At 39.8% G+C, this 16,727-nt stretch overlaps 1 protein-coding gene and 1 long non-coding RNA gene across 2 annotated transcripts in view; one reads left to right on the top strand and one right to left on the bottom strand.

The window, feature by feature from the left end:
* LOC107710789 (uncharacterized) overlaps positions 1-1,217 on the top strand; it is a 19,959-nt gene extending 18,742 nt beyond the window's left edge. The window contains exon 3 of the long non-coding RNA XR_001636635.1: positions 1,208-1,217. This is a non-coding gene — a long non-coding RNA (uncharacterized LOC107710789). The remainder of the gene's footprint in view (positions 1-1,207) is intronic.
* A 4,179-nt stretch (positions 1,218-5,396) lies between these two features.
* Positions 5,397-16,244, bottom strand: LOC107710768 (protein NLRC3). Its single transcript, XM_074560074.1, is given in 6 exon segments — positions 5,397-5,571; positions 6,044-6,217; positions 11,006-11,179; positions 11,674-11,835; positions 12,062-13,805; positions 16,157-16,244. Coding segments are annotated over 5 exon segments (2,418 nt in total). The 5' UTR covers positions 13,795-13,805; positions 16,157-16,244.
* Positions 16,245-16,727: the final 483 nt, after the last annotated feature.

Here is a 16,727-nt window from a genome sequence, read left to right as displayed (position 1 = left end):
TAGGCTAGAATCTGTGATTGCGAAGTACAGTGAATATCCACACCAGTGCGGTGACTGACTGCCACACATAGCCTACTCTTCAGAACATTAGATTAATCCGCGCTGGAGCCGTGCCGACTCACAACCCACGCAAGCTAGATAATTCCGCACCAAGCTGCAATTCCAGGTTTTCAAACAGAGTTGGCGACAAAGAGGCAAAACGTACAGACTGCAGCTTTAACTAGCCTATGTGCACATGTAGTAGCACAAAAGACTATACAGTGTACTCTATGGGCACAATGTGTTTAACACAATTACATTTTTGAATCATACCTGACAGCAGAGAGACACAGCAGCGAGAGTTCTGGTGCAGAGCTCCAGAGACTCTCACACACTGCATGGGGGTTTTTCTGACTACAGAATCCCCAAAGTAGTGTTTTGTCACTATCCTTATATACCCAAATCAGAAAAACAAAGAAATCTTCAAATCAGTTGTAAAAACATAAAAGATCTTTTGGTTTGTTAGGTTCTGTGATCCAGGGTCACACCTGGCTGGAGATAGATAAACATTCCCACAGACCCTTAAAGAGGAACCCCCTCCTCAGCAGAACACAATTCTACAAAAGTTTTCAGTATTTCTTATAATACAAGTGTCTACTGTGAAATTGAGACTTTTTCATTCTACGGTCGGCAAAGACTTACCTGTCCAATGCCGTGAGTATCGAGCTCCCGTCGGATGCCGGCGAGAGTCTCCCGGCCACACACCTTTACCTTTCCGTTCAACGGTCGGCGAGGCTCAGCCGTCCAATACCATGAGTCTTGACCTCCCGCCGAACGCTGTCCGAGCCCTCTCGGCTAACCTCACGTCTTTTCCCCCCACCTGGCAAGGCTTACCCGTTCGATGTCCTGAGTCTTGATCTCCCATCGGATGCCGTGAGAGCTCTCCCAGTCAGGTTTTCCTTTTCTCTCCCCGCCCGGCAAGGCTTACCCATCTGATGCAGTGAGTCTTGATCTCCCGTCGGATGTCGTGAGAGTCCTCCTTGCCAGACGGCCCAAAGCCTTTTTACCTTGCCAAACTGAAAGGACCCACACGTCCGCCGTCCTGAGTAGTGATCTCCAAGAGGAGGCTTCATGGGCCCTCTCGGTCAGCCATTTGCCCTCTGCCCACTGATCAGCAGTGGTTTGTCAGCCAGTAGAGCCTGTAAGCCGACACCGTGAGCTGTTCCAGTCGAGGCAACTCGGGCCCTCCTGGTCGGGCTATACAATCACGCTGCTCCTCCCCCATCAGCCGATAGGGCTCACCCGTTCCAACGCTGTGAGCTGCTTCTGTTGAGCATCGGCTCGAGCCCTCCCGACTGGGCGCCCCAAACCACGTAGTCCAATACCAGCAGCGGGTAGGGCCTACCCTTCCAATGCATAAGTCGCTCCCACCGGGGTACGTAGGCTCTTCCAGCTTGCCAGCCAGGCGACGTCTTGAACATCAGCCCCCGCCAGATCTCAGTGCTTATTTTGGGGGGGGTCCTTAGTCTGGCGGCTGTCCTTTGCTCAATTGCTTTTTGGGGGGTACTCTATGTTCGGGTCATTCCCGAGCTTGGAGCCCTTCCCCGGACAGCACGCCAAATATGCATTACCATACTTCAGCTAATTATATGTAAGCGTGAACTCGTGAATATACCATATAACTTTGGGATTCCTGTGTCATGAATCATTGTGGCAGCCATGACCGGGAGCACTGGCATTGAGGAGGCAAGACAGGCAGTTCTGGGCAGCCTCTTTACTGGCTGCAGTTAGCATCGAGGTGGACGAGAAAGGGAGCTTTGTCATCGGGGAGTCACAGATGGAGGCAGAAGGCTCCGGTATTCAGAAGACAGATAACAGGAATGGGTTCCATCATAAGCATGCATAGTATAGTCTAAAAATATCAAAGACAACATACACCATGACCTGAAGGATACACTGTTCATTCAAAGAAAGGTTTTCCTATTAATTAATTAGTAGAAAAGTCCATTTCTACTGTGCATTGTGCCTCTTGCTATGGAACATGCAGTGATTTTCCCTGCTTCGCATTCCTCTAGGCAATAAACCCAGTGATATCAGCGTTGGTTGCCATGGAACCAGGGGCCTGTTCGGCTTCCTGGGGTGTTACGCATTTCGGGGGAAGGGTCCATAGGTCCTCAAATGGCTTGTTAACTGAGGGGTGTTACAGAGTATTTGTTAAATATAGCTAACAAAATATATATTGTGTGTTTGATTGGTCCAGACGCTACACCTCTCTAAACTGTTTCTCAAGCATGTTCTTTCATCACCACTGCTTCGTGAATATGACGAATCACAACACCACGGAGACAAAATGTTAGAAAGTCATGCAAACATATCCATTTCGCTGTCAGGAGTGGGTGAGGCTTACACGAGTGAACGAGCGCAGCTGCGCACATGCACGCTAAACAGATGGAGCGCAATCGAATAGGAGCACAATAATTCTGAATAAAATATACATTTTGCTAAAATATTTGTTGTTGGACATTAAATGTGTCTTTTGTAGAATTTTAAACCTACATATAAAGTGTATTTTTATGATAGCAGTAACTGTAAAGGGACTATTGTAATGGGTAAATCAATTCTAAGCTAGTACAGTACTAATTACTAAGCTCAAATGAGTGAATGTGTGTTTTTTTGTAGAAGTTAAAATAGTCATTTTCTTTATTATTTATTTTCATTTTTAATTCAGTGATTTTAACTTTCAATTTAGTTATTTTAATGCTTTAAAGAGCAATTTTAGATTGTAATGTTCTAATGTTCTGCTATCTGTTCTGCAAACTATAAAAGGTACAGCTGTCATAAAACCAGAGAGAAAGGCTGCATGGCTGTAAACACTCCAAAGAGAAAGGAAAACTTGAAATCGCATCATATGACCCCTTTAAGGCATGAAAAGTTATATTTTCTCCATTGCAACAAATCGCATTGTGTTGAATCGAATCGAATCGAAATCGGATCGCACTGCATCGTAATAGGGGTGAATCGTATCACATCGGTAGCTGCTTCATATGTATCTTTAATGTATCGTATCGTTGGCAATGCATCGAGATGCGTATTGTATCGGCCTGAGTCATGAGATGCACATCCTTAGTATATATACACAGCACACTTACCTCTGTTCCTTGACAGTTTTTTCAGCATCCCTCCGCCACCCCTTCTCCGCACTTACAACTATTTCTGTCCTAACCCGTAGGGGGGGTACTCTGGGTTCGGGCCAAAATTCCGAGCTCGGAGCCCTCCCCTCGGACAGCACGCCAAATACGCATAACCTTTACTCTTTTATTATATGTAAGTGTGAACTCGTGAATAGACAATATATATAAATCCCTTGGGAAGCAGTTCCACCAGACGCAAATACTGCTCCCTCAAGCCAAGGAGCAAGAAACTACACAAGATTTGCTAGTACTTCCCCCTGGCATGGCACTCTGGAGGTGAGTATGCTGCTGTGCCTGGAGGAAAGAGATTTTGTCCGATGTGTTTGTTTGCATTGACACAACATGATTGTTCTGGACTGATTAGCACAGAAACAATGAATTATACAATACATACCACAGTTTGACTTGTTAGGTGACCTCTTCAGAATGTCCTTGTATCTGAAGTCAATGAACTTGATGTTCCCTGTTAATTAAAAGTTTCTCCATTTTGATGTCATGGTGAAGCACTCCATGGAGGCAGCACATGTGTGCAGCATGAACCACTTGCCACATGACTTGCCATGCTTTCTCTTTGTTGAGGGCTGTCACTGTGACACCTCATGAAGTCAACGAATTCTCACAGGGAGAGAGACGTTCAAGGATCATGACAAAGTGGTCACCTTGGTCCTGCCAGTCCAGCAGCCTGATGATCTCTGGCACTCTGAGGCTTTTATTTGCCAGGATTGGGAGAGGTGATCTCCTTTGGAAGGGGGTTTGGATTATCAGGCAAAAAGACAGACAGTTTTTATGATAGCTAGAGGGAAGTGGTTTCCAAAATTGAGATTTAGCCAGGCTTGGACCAGTTTGTTTTAAAAATAAAACTGTCTTTTGATTAATATTAATATGAGATGTTTTATATTGTGCAGCCTACTCTGTGTCTTTTGTCTTTGTGACATATTTCATGACTACTTGATGAACTAAACAAACAATTCTCTTGCACCTGTAAAATACACTAAAAGGGCTTAGAGTGATATATCAGAAGGATGAGTCAGGGCAAAACTTTGCTAGTCAGGCTTAATTTATTTTTACTTACTTTAAGACCATCCTCTCGGAAAGTCTGTTATCTTAGGTTGTACAATATTTTGCAGCACCAAAGTACAGTTGTTGTTACGCAGTTATTTCACAACTTCTATTATACACCTCGGCAAAACTACTGAGGTCTGGACATCAGGGACCTCAATGCTGGATACGACTGTGATCACAGATATTCACATTTTAGGCTAACAAGGAAGTTTAGAGTTATGATATATATAATATATTCTATATAATTACAATCTTATATGTCAACATATCTGGCAAAATTTGATTTCTCAATAATGACCCCTTTAATACAGGTATAGGTAAAAGGTCATTCCTGGTATTCGGTGCCTTTTGTCTAAAGATCATGATCCTACTGATTTAAAATGCTGAACTATATAAATTTTAAAGATGTTAAGTGCTTACATTTATTTGCTTGAGCTTGACCAAAATAATTTCTCCTTACCATGATTATACAAAAAGTTATTATAAAATGTGTATAATTTTACTGAAAGTATTGATGCTAAAAAAAATACTCAAAAAAGTGCCCAAGCATCTGGCCAATAACAACTAAAGTAAGTGATGTACAACCTTAAATTGTATTTAAAAAGTAGATTTGGATATTTTTCTCTGCAAATATTGATATCCAATTATTTGCCATTAATTAGGTTAATTAGTATACCATGTAATTAATTTGATGATATGTAATGTTCACAATTATTCAAAAAACATTCCACATACACTCTTAAAAATAAAGGTGCTTCAAAAGGTTCTTCAAGCGATGCCATAGAAGAACCATTTTTAGTTCCACAGAGAACCATTCAGTCATAGGTTCTTTAAAGAACCATCTCTCCGTACCCACTGTATATATATATATATATATATATATATATGTACTCATGTGTACTCATTTCAGTCGTTATCAACAGCTGAAAACTAAAAATGGAAAGAAAAATAGAAAGAAAAAAAGATTTTAAAGCACTTGATGGTACAACCCTATCAACTATTGCATCACTGAAGCTACACAGAGGTGTTTTGTTAGTCTCATATATTTCATCTGAACTGATGGACAAATTAAACAAAACACAAAAGAGAGAAGATATATAATTATCAAGAGAGAGAATTTGATAGAATCCTTAAATATTTAATAAAATGGAATAAAATGATCACTTACTGAAGTTTCTCTAGATTACACTGTGGATCCTCTAGCAGGTCAGAGAGCTTCACTCCTGAATTTCCTGGTTTATTAGAGCTCAGATTTAGTTCTCTCAGGTGTGAGGAGTTTGATCTCAGAGCTGAAGCCAGAACAGCAAAACCTTTCTCTCCAATACTGCAATCAGACAGCCTGCAGGGAGATAGAGAGCAACATGTCACGGTTACAAATGAACAAACGCATAAATGCAGGATGAGGTAAAAATGACTTGTGCATCCCAAAAAAGCCTCGTAAGTAAGAAAGTGTGGGTGTTTATTTTTATGTGTCTATAGGAGTGACATCTATACAACTGTGTTGTATTTCATGCATGCAAACGCAATGCAGACACCAGGGCTTAAAAAGCAGTTTTGTGAACCAATTATATTATGGTTAAATTTGCATTCCTAGAGTGTTTTTATTTTGTTCAGACTTCACATGAAAATGGCTTTTTAACGCTGCACAGAGGTGACATTTTGTGATTTCTCATGTAAGCCTCTTATTAAATATTAGTAAGAAAACAGACAAATTAAACAAAAACAAAAAGAAAGAAGATTAAAAAAATGACTGAGAGGATTTTATAGAATATTTTAAAAGATTTACTAAAATGAAAAAAAAAATCAATTACAGTAGTTTCTCCAGTTTACAGTGTGGATCCTCCAGTACATGAGACAGCAGCTTCACTCCTGAATCTCCTGGTTTATTAGAGCTCAGGTTCAGTTCTCTCAGGAGTGAGGGGTTTGATCTCAGAGCTGAAGCCAGAGCAGCAAAACCTTCCTCTCCAATACCACAGCTATGTAGCCTGCAGAGAGAAAGAAAACCCATCCTCACTTTACTTCCACATATTCAACAAGCAAAATGACATGATCGGTAAAAAAAAGTGTGTTACTGAAGTGTCCAATAAACAGTAAGCATTGGACTGTGTGATGCAATGCACTCATAGGTAATATAGGTAATATATCAGAGGCCATTGTGGAAATATGCTTCTCAACCAGCTTTGATCTTGGCAACTGTAATCAATAATGCAGTTCAGGCTCATGATGCACATCTGGAACTGGTTCTGTAATCAATAGGACAGAGATATAAACACAGAGAGAAAGAGCACAAGAAGAGGAAGAATACTTGAGAGATGAATAATTGTATCTCTGTCCCTCACAGGAAGTGAACCGTTGTAAACTTCTGCATTCATGTCTCATTCTCCAACATCCCAGCAGAGACAGGAAGATGTTCCTGGCATCTCAAGGTAAGGAGCCAAAAATGCTCCTGCACGATTAAACCAAATCTATTACAACTGTCACAATTAAAGTGTTAAGCGAGTGCCTGACTGTAACAAAAGGCTGTGTTGATGTTTCCGTTTCCTGTGTACCGTGCTGCTGAGTGGTTTGTGATTGTAGCTCCGTGTAGCTTTGCTTTTCTGTTGAATCTCTATCTTACTATCACTCTCTGTTGTTTAAAGTGATAAAATATAACTTAATTCCCACCATATTTCTGATATTATATATCAAACTAATCTGATTAATTTGATCGTTCTCTATTATTCTAAAACAGCGCGTGCAGCACGTTAGCATTCGTTAGCCGGTTAGCTTGTCATTCGTGTTTCCATTCGCGTCTATTGCTGTTTTCTTTTTCTCTCTCGCTCTGTTTTTTCTCAAGTTCATCAAACAACAGTGGTAAGTCAGATTCTTTCATCAATCACGGTGAAGGTTCCAGATCCTGAGTCCCAGTTCCTTGTCGGGGTTGATGCATCGGACGTCAGGGTTGGCGCAGTTCTGTCTCAGGGATCCCTCCGCGACGGGAAGGTGCACCCGTGTTCAACAAGGTGTGTGAGGTGTGTGAACTTGCAAGTATGATGTCAGACACTGTAATATTTTGTTTGTTTTGCACAAACAAACAGACTGGCTAAACCGACCGTCTGCTAGCCGCCTCACATCACAGAAGTCAGTTAATTCTCTGCACATAGAGACTCTTGCACCTAGATATCACACTATAGAGACTGTGTCTGTTTTGTCATAGTTAGTATTGCTTACCAGTCCTGTCTTGTCTCGTTCAGGCTCCAGTGCTCGTAGCTGCCTGTATATTTTCCCGCACCTCTCTGTGCGTTCAGAAACCCGTGGGCTCCCTTCAGCATCCGCCTACCCTGGGACTCTGCAGTATCGTTGTTGGGTTGCTCAGCCTCTCGCTCGGATTAGCGAGCTGCCCTGCCGGCTTCGTCTCCACTGCCGCAGTTGCGGCTTGTTCCAGCCGCTGCTATCCACCCATCTGTGTGGTAGGGGATTCCACGTCCACACGAACTGTCCGCGGAGGCGCTCATTGCCCGTTGTGATAAATCTCTGTTCAATAAAGCCTCTGTTGTACCCGCACCTGAATCCAGCCTATTCCCTGACAATCTCTAGGCCTACGTATGTTTTGATGCAATGAAATTCATTGCCACTGGACATCCAGGGATCATTAGGGGCTCCTGTTCCTTTAAAGATGTTTATAGTAGTTAAGAACAGAGGAAGATGTTCAATCGTGCATGTGACAGCATGCTGTAATACCTGTGAGTTGCTGGGTTTGTGTCATGTCTGTTTTTGGTTTTTGTTTCTTGTTCATGTTTTCATGTCTTTTATTTTGTGGTTTAGTCATGGTTATGTTTCCTTGTTTTGTCATGTAATTCCCTTACCCTCGTGTATCTTGCCATGTGCTCCCTTAATCAATGTGTCATGTTGTGATTGGTTGTTTTAGTTATGTGTCATGTGTTCATTGGTTGGAATATGTCATGTGACCCCTTTCGTTTGATATATATATATAGCCCTCATGTTGCCATTGTGTCTTGTCTAGCTTTGTTTGTGTAACCACTGTTGGTGAGTTTCTTGTTCATGTTTAAGTTTGTTTTTTTGGCAAGTCTTTGTTTATTTTTGTATCTTCTCACGTTTGGATTTAATAAAGCTGCACTTGGGTTCGTCTACACTATGATAGCCATATTTATAAGAAATTTTAGTCTGGTTTTAAAGTCCGTCACAGCACTGAATTGGCCCTTTTAAGAGTCATGAATGATGTAATGCTCACTACTGATACCAGGCAATCTATGGCTTTGGTCTTGCTAGACCTTATCTCTGCATTTGACTTGGTGGATCACATTATTCTCATATCACATCTAGAAGCATGTGTGGGCCTTCGGGGTACGGTGGTTCCGCTCAGGAACCTAGGTGTGTTATTTGATAGCAATCTTTCGTTAGAAAGGCACGTTTCTAGCATTTGTAAAACTGCATTTTTCCATCTCAAAAATATATCTAAATTACGACCTATGCTCTCAATGTCAAATGCAGAAATGTTAATTCATGCGTTCATGACCTCAAGGTTAGATTATTGTAACGCTTTATTGGGTGGTTGTTCTGCACGCTTAATAAACAAACTCCAGTTGGTCCAAAATGCAGCTAGAGTTCTTACTAGAACCAGGAAGTATGACCGTATTAGTCTGGTTCTGTCAAAGCTGCACTGGCTCTTCAAGCCTGGATCATTTCAGTTAACCGAGCATTACATTCACGAGTCATAAGCATATACAACAATTTATGCTTAACTAAGAATAACTAATGATGAACACACTAACACATTTCTAATATTCAAATCCGTTAAAGGATTTTTAGGCTGCATTACAGTTTTTCTGAATTGCTAAAACACATTTCTTTGAACATTACAGAAAAAAGTATATTGTATTGAGTAAACAATTTAGCAATTCTGTAAAGAAGTATAGTAATTGCATCCGAGTAAGGTGAATATGTACTGCAAGAATAGTATTGTGCTGAATATTGAATAGTACTGAATGTTTGTATATATTCAGCACTTGGATACTGCAAAAATAATGCAGTCCAACTGCAAAGGCCAAAAAGGTCAAATAAAACTCTAAATGAATAGCATGTTACAGTCGATATCGTTGACTTGATTGCAAATTATTGCAAAGATACTATTTAAACTGAACTGAGCTGGATGATGATATCACTGAATTCAATGATGATCTGCCTTTAACTGAACATTGAGTGTTTACTATTGTCATTTTGCATTATATTACAATATTTTCCTAATTAATGCTGTACAGTTGCTTTGACACAATCTGTATTGTTAAAAGCGCTATATAAATAAAAGTGACTTGACTTGACTTGACTTAAAGTGAAATGTGAAAATCGATACATTACATTTAGATGTGCTCAAAATGCCATCAAAAATTTTATTTTATTTTTTTGTAGCATTGAGCATCAATTATGTTGAACATATGAATGTAGAGGCATTTCGATTAGATGACAGTGAAGAAGAAATCCACTGAAAACACAGGAGTCACTGACTGAATTCTGCACTCTTGTGGATTCTCTCATCATAAACAATGATTATTTGATGATTATTTCAAAGGAGCTGTTTATTCTCTTTAGCTAGGTGTGGATACCGAAGGCATTATGACGGACTGGGGCATCCCCTTCATCTCCTAGTGGATGGTAGAACTGTGTAGGGCAGGGTATTGATGATTATATTCTGATTCAATTTCAACTCTCAATTTGATTAATCTCTGATCTTGTATGAGTATCAGTTAATTTGGAAATATTTCAAGTACAATTTTCAACTCGTGCTGTAAACTATATATCAGGGGTAGCCAACCCTTCTCCTGGAGGGTTACCTTACTTCCGTTTTAACAAATGTAACAAAACAAAAAAAAACTTAACAAAACTCATTCAACTTTGCTGAATGGGAAGAATGCTACAAATACTGTTTAGTGGCTCTTTTTACTCAAACATTAACTGAAAAAAGCACTAGACTAAAAGATTGACCTTGGCATTTATTAATCAGTATCGAGATTGTTTAAATAAAGATTTAAATTAATAAAAAATATTTTTACCAGCTCTAGAAATAAGTAAGCCCCTTCAGGTGGAACAGCTCCAGACCTCGATTTACCTCCCCAAATTAAAATGCTTGATGAATGCTTCAGCCAGATGCTCAAGTGTATGGGCACAACTGGGACAAGTTTCCATACATGGAATTCAATTTCGAATTCAAGACTTTCATTTCTGTTCAGGTGACAACCCAGGACTATTGGACAATAGGCTCATCTCAAACTAACCCATAGACAGGGAGGTGTGGGGTTAACAGCCAATCTCTAAACCACTCTTGAGCAAAGAGGGTAGATACCTTCCAGTTCTCTAATGACTGCAGGAGATTAAACAACATTTCCATGTTCAACAGCTACCCCATGCCTCAGATGGACAGTCTGATAGAGCCACTGGGGATGGCCCACTGTGTCTTTATGCTTGAGTTTAATAGGGGATACTGGCAAATCGCCCTATCCCCTAAGGTTTCCCAACCCTGTTCCTTGAGGCATAGCAACAGTATACATTTTTGGATGTTTCCCACACCTAACCCATCCATTCAAGAGTTAGAAAATGTGTACTGTTGGTGTGCCTCCAGGAACAAGGTTGGGAAGCACTCCCCTAAGGTATGGGAAAAGATCGCCTTCAGCATCCCATCCAACCATTTGCAGTAATGGGTGAAACAGATAGAGACAGAAGAGAGAGGTGAAATAATCCAACCAACTATTTTAAAATATGACAAAAATAATAACACTCACTGTAGTTTCTCCAGGTTACAGTGTGGATCCTTTAGTAGATCAGAGAGCAACATAACTCCGGAGACTCCTGGTTTATTCCAGCTCACATCCAGTTCTCTCAGGTGTGAGGGGTTTAGTCTCAGAGCTGAAACAAGAGCATCAAAACCCTCCTCTCCAATGCTGCAGTTGTACAGCCTGCAGAGAAATAGAGAAAAAACACTTCTCATACTTACACAGTTATGTTAAAAGCATGTGAATGAGGTGTCCAGTAAGCAGTGAGTGTTGGATTCCAATAATAAAAAAAGAAGGATAAACAGTCAGTGCAGGATAGAAAGTGTGAGGGGTTTAGTCTCAGAGCTGAAACAAGAGCATCAAAACCCTCCTCTCCAATGCTGCAGTTGTACAGCCTGCAGAGAAATAGAGAAAAAACACTTCTCATACTTACACAGCTATGTTAAAAGCATGTGAATGAGGTGTCCAGTAAGCAGTGAGTGTTGGATTCCAATAATAAAAAAGAAGGATAAACAGTCAGTGCAGGATATCTAACAAAGAAAAATCTAAATGTAAAACAAGACCTTCTACCTCTGATTATCTTAGTCTGCAGGTCATTACTGCAGTGTAATTTATAGTATGTTATTTCCACTTATAGTTGTTAACTACTGATTGCATTGAATATACACAGTACTTACTTTAATGTCTTGAGTTTACAGTGAGAGTTTTTTAGTTCTGCAGAGAGCAGCTTGATTCCTGAATTCTGTAGGTTATTATGACTCAGGTTCAGCACTCTCAAATTTCTAAGAGCTTTGGCCAGAGCTGAACAGCTTCTCCATGTAAGAAAACAGCCACTCAGACTAGAAGAAAGCATAATAACAACTGTAAGTTAAATTGCATTGTTCAACTTCATATTAAAGTAACAATACAGTTTTATAAATAATATAATCAATAAACACATGCTGCAGTGTAAATGAAACAACATTTATAATGAATGAACTTACATTTTGTATTCTGGATTCAATATTTATTATTTCTAGTGTTTTGTTAAGATACATTAAATAGTTTAGCAGTGTAAATGCTCACTTTGCTTTTCTGCATACTTTGACCACTGGCAGCAGCCTCAGAAGACCTTCTTCTGATTGATGATATTTACTTAGTTCAAAGTCAGTAAGCTCCTCGTCTGAGTTCAGTAACACAAACACCAAAGCTGACCACTGATCAGGAGAGAGCTTAGCATCAGCGAGACGATTAACACGAGTTCCTTTCAGGTATGTTTGGACTGCGTGCTGTAGAAAATGATCATTCAATTCATTCAGACAGTGAAACAGATTGATGGATTTTTCTGGGGAGGGATTCTCCCTGATCTTCTCCTTGATGTACTCAATTATTTCCAAACTGCTATGAGTCGTGTTTCTTGTCTGTGTCAACAGACTTGGCAAAAGACTCTGATTGGACTGCAGTGAGAGACCCAGAAGAAACCGAAGATAAAGATCCATGTGTCCATTCTCACTCTGCAAAGCCTTGTCCACTTCCTTTTTTTGAAAATCGGTTATTTCTGACTTATGTTTCTTATTTGAAACAAAGGAGAGAAACCTGATCAAAGCAGCAAAAAACTCCTGAATGCTCAGATGCACAAAGCTGTACAATTTCCCCAGACACAGGCCAATCTCCTCTCTGAAGATCTGGGTAAAAACTCCCGAGTACACTGACACTTCTTTGGCATCAATGCCACATTGTCTCAGGTCCTCCTCATAGAAAATCAGGTTGCCTGTTTCCAGTTGTTCAAAAGCCAATTTGCCCAGTGAAAAAATAGTTTTTCTGGCCTGCTGAAGATCAACCTCACTTCTCTCATCATACTTCTGGGTCTTCATTTTGGTCTGAAAGATCAGGAAGTGTGTGAACATTTGAGTGAGAGTTTTGGGGATCTCTGTACTCTCTGCTTCATGCAACATTCTCTCTAGGACATTGGCTGAAATCCAGCAAAAGACTGGTATGTGACACATGATGTACAGGCTTCTTGATGATTTGATATGTGTGATAATTCTGTTGGCTAGACTCTGGTCATTGATCTTCTTCCTGAAATATATTTCTTTCTGAGCATCACTGAATCCTCGTACCACTGTGACCCGATCAACACACTCAGGAGGGATCTGACTGGCTGCTGCTGGTCGAGAGGTTATCCATATGAGAGCAGAAGGAAGCAGCTTTCCTTTGATGAGGTTGGTCAGCAGCACATCCACTAAAGCTGAGTGTGTGACATCAGACAACATCTGATTAGTTTGGAAATTTAAAGGAAGTCGACACTCATCAAGCCCGTCAAAGATAAACATAACTTTGTAATCATCAAGGTCTGATGATCTCAGTTACTTTATATCTGAGAAAAATCGATGGAGAAGCTCCATTAGACTGATATTTTCCTCCTTCATAAAATTCAGCTCCCTGAAAGGAAGTGCAAATATGAGGTGGACGTCCTGGTTTGCTTTTCCCTCAGCCCAGTCCAGAATGAACTTCTGTACAGACACTGTTTTTCCAATGCCAGCAACTCCTTTTGTCAGCACACTTCTGATGGGTTTGTATTGTCCAGGTGAGGGTTTAAAGATGTCATTGCATTTAATTGGTATTTCCTGCTTCTCTAGCCTTCGGGACATCTCAATCTGTCTCACCTCATGTTGATAATTGACCTCTCCACTGTCTCCCTGCGTGATGAAGAGCTCTGTATAGATCTCATTCAAAAGTAAGTTCCCTTGATATGATATTCCGTCATTTAGCAACTGGAATTTCTCTCCCAGTCTAGATTTGTGTTTTTGCGGAGACATAGGAGCAAGATCTGATGAAAACAACAGAAACTACAGTAAAATAGAGTACTTATTGCCATGCTTTATATTCAGAGTGACCTACAATGCAAGGTCCCTATACATTTTGACAATCTGCAGGTTTCCTGAGAATCGAACGCATGACCTTGGCAGTTTTAGCATCATACTCTACCAGTCAGACTACCAAATTACTGACTATGAGCTAACTGTGATGTTGGATTTGGGTTTTGTTTCATGTCTTTTAATTTGTAGTTTTGTACCTGGGTTTGTCATGTGGCTCTGTTCCCTCATATGATCATGCCATGTGCTTATGTGTTCAGCTTGAAGCAGCACTGCGCAGACCGATCGGTGTATGACATCACATTATCGCAAAAGCGATTAGAAGAGAGCAGACAGCTATGAAAGCCTTCGAATCGCTCTCTCTGTACTTTGATGTCATACACCGATCGGTCTGCGCAGTGCCACCTCAAGTCGAAAACACAGCTTCTCTTATTGCTTTATGTGTTAGGCTGGTTTCACACTGCAAGCATGAGCGGCGCATGAGCAGCGCATATTTTTTTCAGTGTGCATGTTAACAAATGAGTGCATTCACACCGGTAGCAGGAGCAGCAACGCTTGAGCGTCAAGCAGGCGTGTCGCGTGAGCAAGCACTGAACCAATGGTTTTGTCGCCAAGTCTATTTTTGCATCCAGTGTGAAGACTCTCGCGAGTCTGCAGCTGCAGCAAAGATGAAGTTACGCTGACGTGAAGCTGATGCGAAGCTCAAGCTTGTGGTGTTACCCTTACCCAAAAGTAGTATACTTCAAGTTTATTAAGTATACTTAAGTAAAGTTCAACTATATTTTTGAGTATACTTCATGTAGTAAGTATACAAATATCAGTGTACTGGTAGTATACTTGTAAGTGTACTATTTCAATACTCCTTGGGACTAAATTGGCCCACTTTCTAGTATATATAAAAGTATACTTTTAAGTATAACAGTAGTAAACTTTTAGTACACAACTAGTTTACATCTTATGTTTTTAGTTTGTACTGCAACTATACTAAAAGTGAACTTATAGGTATACTGATAGTTTACTAATTAAATACTTGTAGTAGCATTTTAAGTATAAGTCAAGTATACTTAAATGTCATTTTAAGTATATTTCTGAGAAGTACATAAAGCCCACGTCTGAGAAGTACATAAAAAGTTGACTGAAAGTATACTTTCCTATTTTTTAGTTTAAAAGAAGTATACTAATAGCACACTTGAATAAACTTCTTTTTCATAAGGGTATGCAGGCTTTATGTTTATGGTTGATCTTGTCATGTGGTTCCTGTGTCGTCTTTCCATTGCTTCATTGTTTGATTACCCTTAGGTGTTTGTGTTCCTTATTATGTCATTAGTCCATGTGTATGAGCCTGTGAGTTATTGTTTCACGTTATTTGTTTATGCATTTATATGTATTATATATTGTATAATGTTTATTGTTTTCCCCTAATAAGATAATGAGGTGGGCTGTACCCGTGACATCTGTGTTTTAGTCAGGCAGTGACGAGGTAGGGGTGTGGCCTATGGGGAAAGGAACAGAGTTTTGAGACCATGTTTGGGAGCTGTGTTAATCTCCGTTTTCATTTTTGATGATTCGTATGATTGATATTCCAATAAATAATGAAGTGAACAGAACATGAGTATATATAGTGTTTCTGTGGCTCAGTGGTAGAGCATTGCGTTAGCTGCGCAAAAGGTTGTGGGTTCAATTCCCAGGGAACACACATACTGGTAAAAAATGTATAGCCTGAATGCACTGTAAGTTGCTTTTTGTCTGCTAAACTAAATTAAATTAAATTAAATTAAATTAAATTAAATTAGTCCTCATGTTTACTTTGTGCCTTTGCCTAGCTTTGATGTTGTAACACACTTTTAGTGAGTCTAGTCAGGTCTGCTCTAGTCAGGTCAAGTAACTAATTCGGTTCTGTTTACTTTGTGTTGGTTTAATTTATAGTTACATAAAATTGCACTTGGGTTCAGTCAAACTTGCCTACGGTGGATTTTGTTACACCTGCTTCTGAGGGGTATTCCAGAAAGCAGGTTATTCGACTTGGAAAGTTTGGGTAAGTTTACTCCGAGTAAGTGGATAGCCTCAACTTTCGGTTCCAAAAAGCTTTTGGTTAATCAACTCGCGGTTCAGGGTTTATGTGAAACCCTACTTTCTGGAATTCTCCCCCGACAAAATGTCTTTAATATCTTATCAGCTCCTCCTTTCCCCCACTGACTATTATATACTATTAAATCATCCTATGCTGTTTGTAAATTGGTTGAATACAGGTTGTCATCATTTGGGAGCTTCTATTATCTATTATTTAAAAGGTCCAAGCTTTTACTTTTCTGTAGCGTAGTAGTGAGGTCTGTTTGATTCGCCTTTCTCCGGACAAGCAATGTAATGTTCGGAAACCCATGTTTGACTTTTCTCTGGCCTTCATCCTCTTCGTCCATGCTTAGTTTCCTGGTAAAATATATACAGTATTACGCACACAACAACCTTACCATTGATGAATATGCATATTTCTAAATAGTGTAAACAAGGGAGTCACTAGACACTTCTCAAAATTCAACTGTGCCCCAGAATAACTTTGAACTTAACAGTGCTTCAGAATCTCAACTGCCAACTCATCATTATTTATTGTGCATTGTTAAAAAAATACATAAAATGCCTATAAAGGCATAAGCTAAAGTTGGTGAGGACAAAATCAATGTAAATGTGGACATGGAACAAAGTTCTGTGAAAGTAGTCATATTCAAAATTAAGCGTGTGGGAGCAGACAGGAGCACAGCAGTGAACAGAAATCTTCATTGAGAGCTCATTGGTGCGTGTAATAAATATGTATATTTACACAGTATTTGCTTTTAAAAGACCCTATCAAACCAAAATTACACGTTTATATATAAATTTTA

Source organism: Sinocyclocheilus rhinocerous, unplaced genomic scaffold (genome assembly GCF_001515625.1).
Source record: "Sinocyclocheilus rhinocerous isolate Xijiao unplaced genomic scaffold, SAMN03320098_v1.1 scaffold1048, whole genome shotgun sequence".
Classification (NCBI taxonomy): domain Eukaryota; kingdom Metazoa; phylum Chordata; class Actinopteri; order Cypriniformes; family Cyprinidae; genus Sinocyclocheilus; species Sinocyclocheilus rhinocerous.
This window is presented reverse-complemented; position numbering and strand designations above follow the sequence as displayed.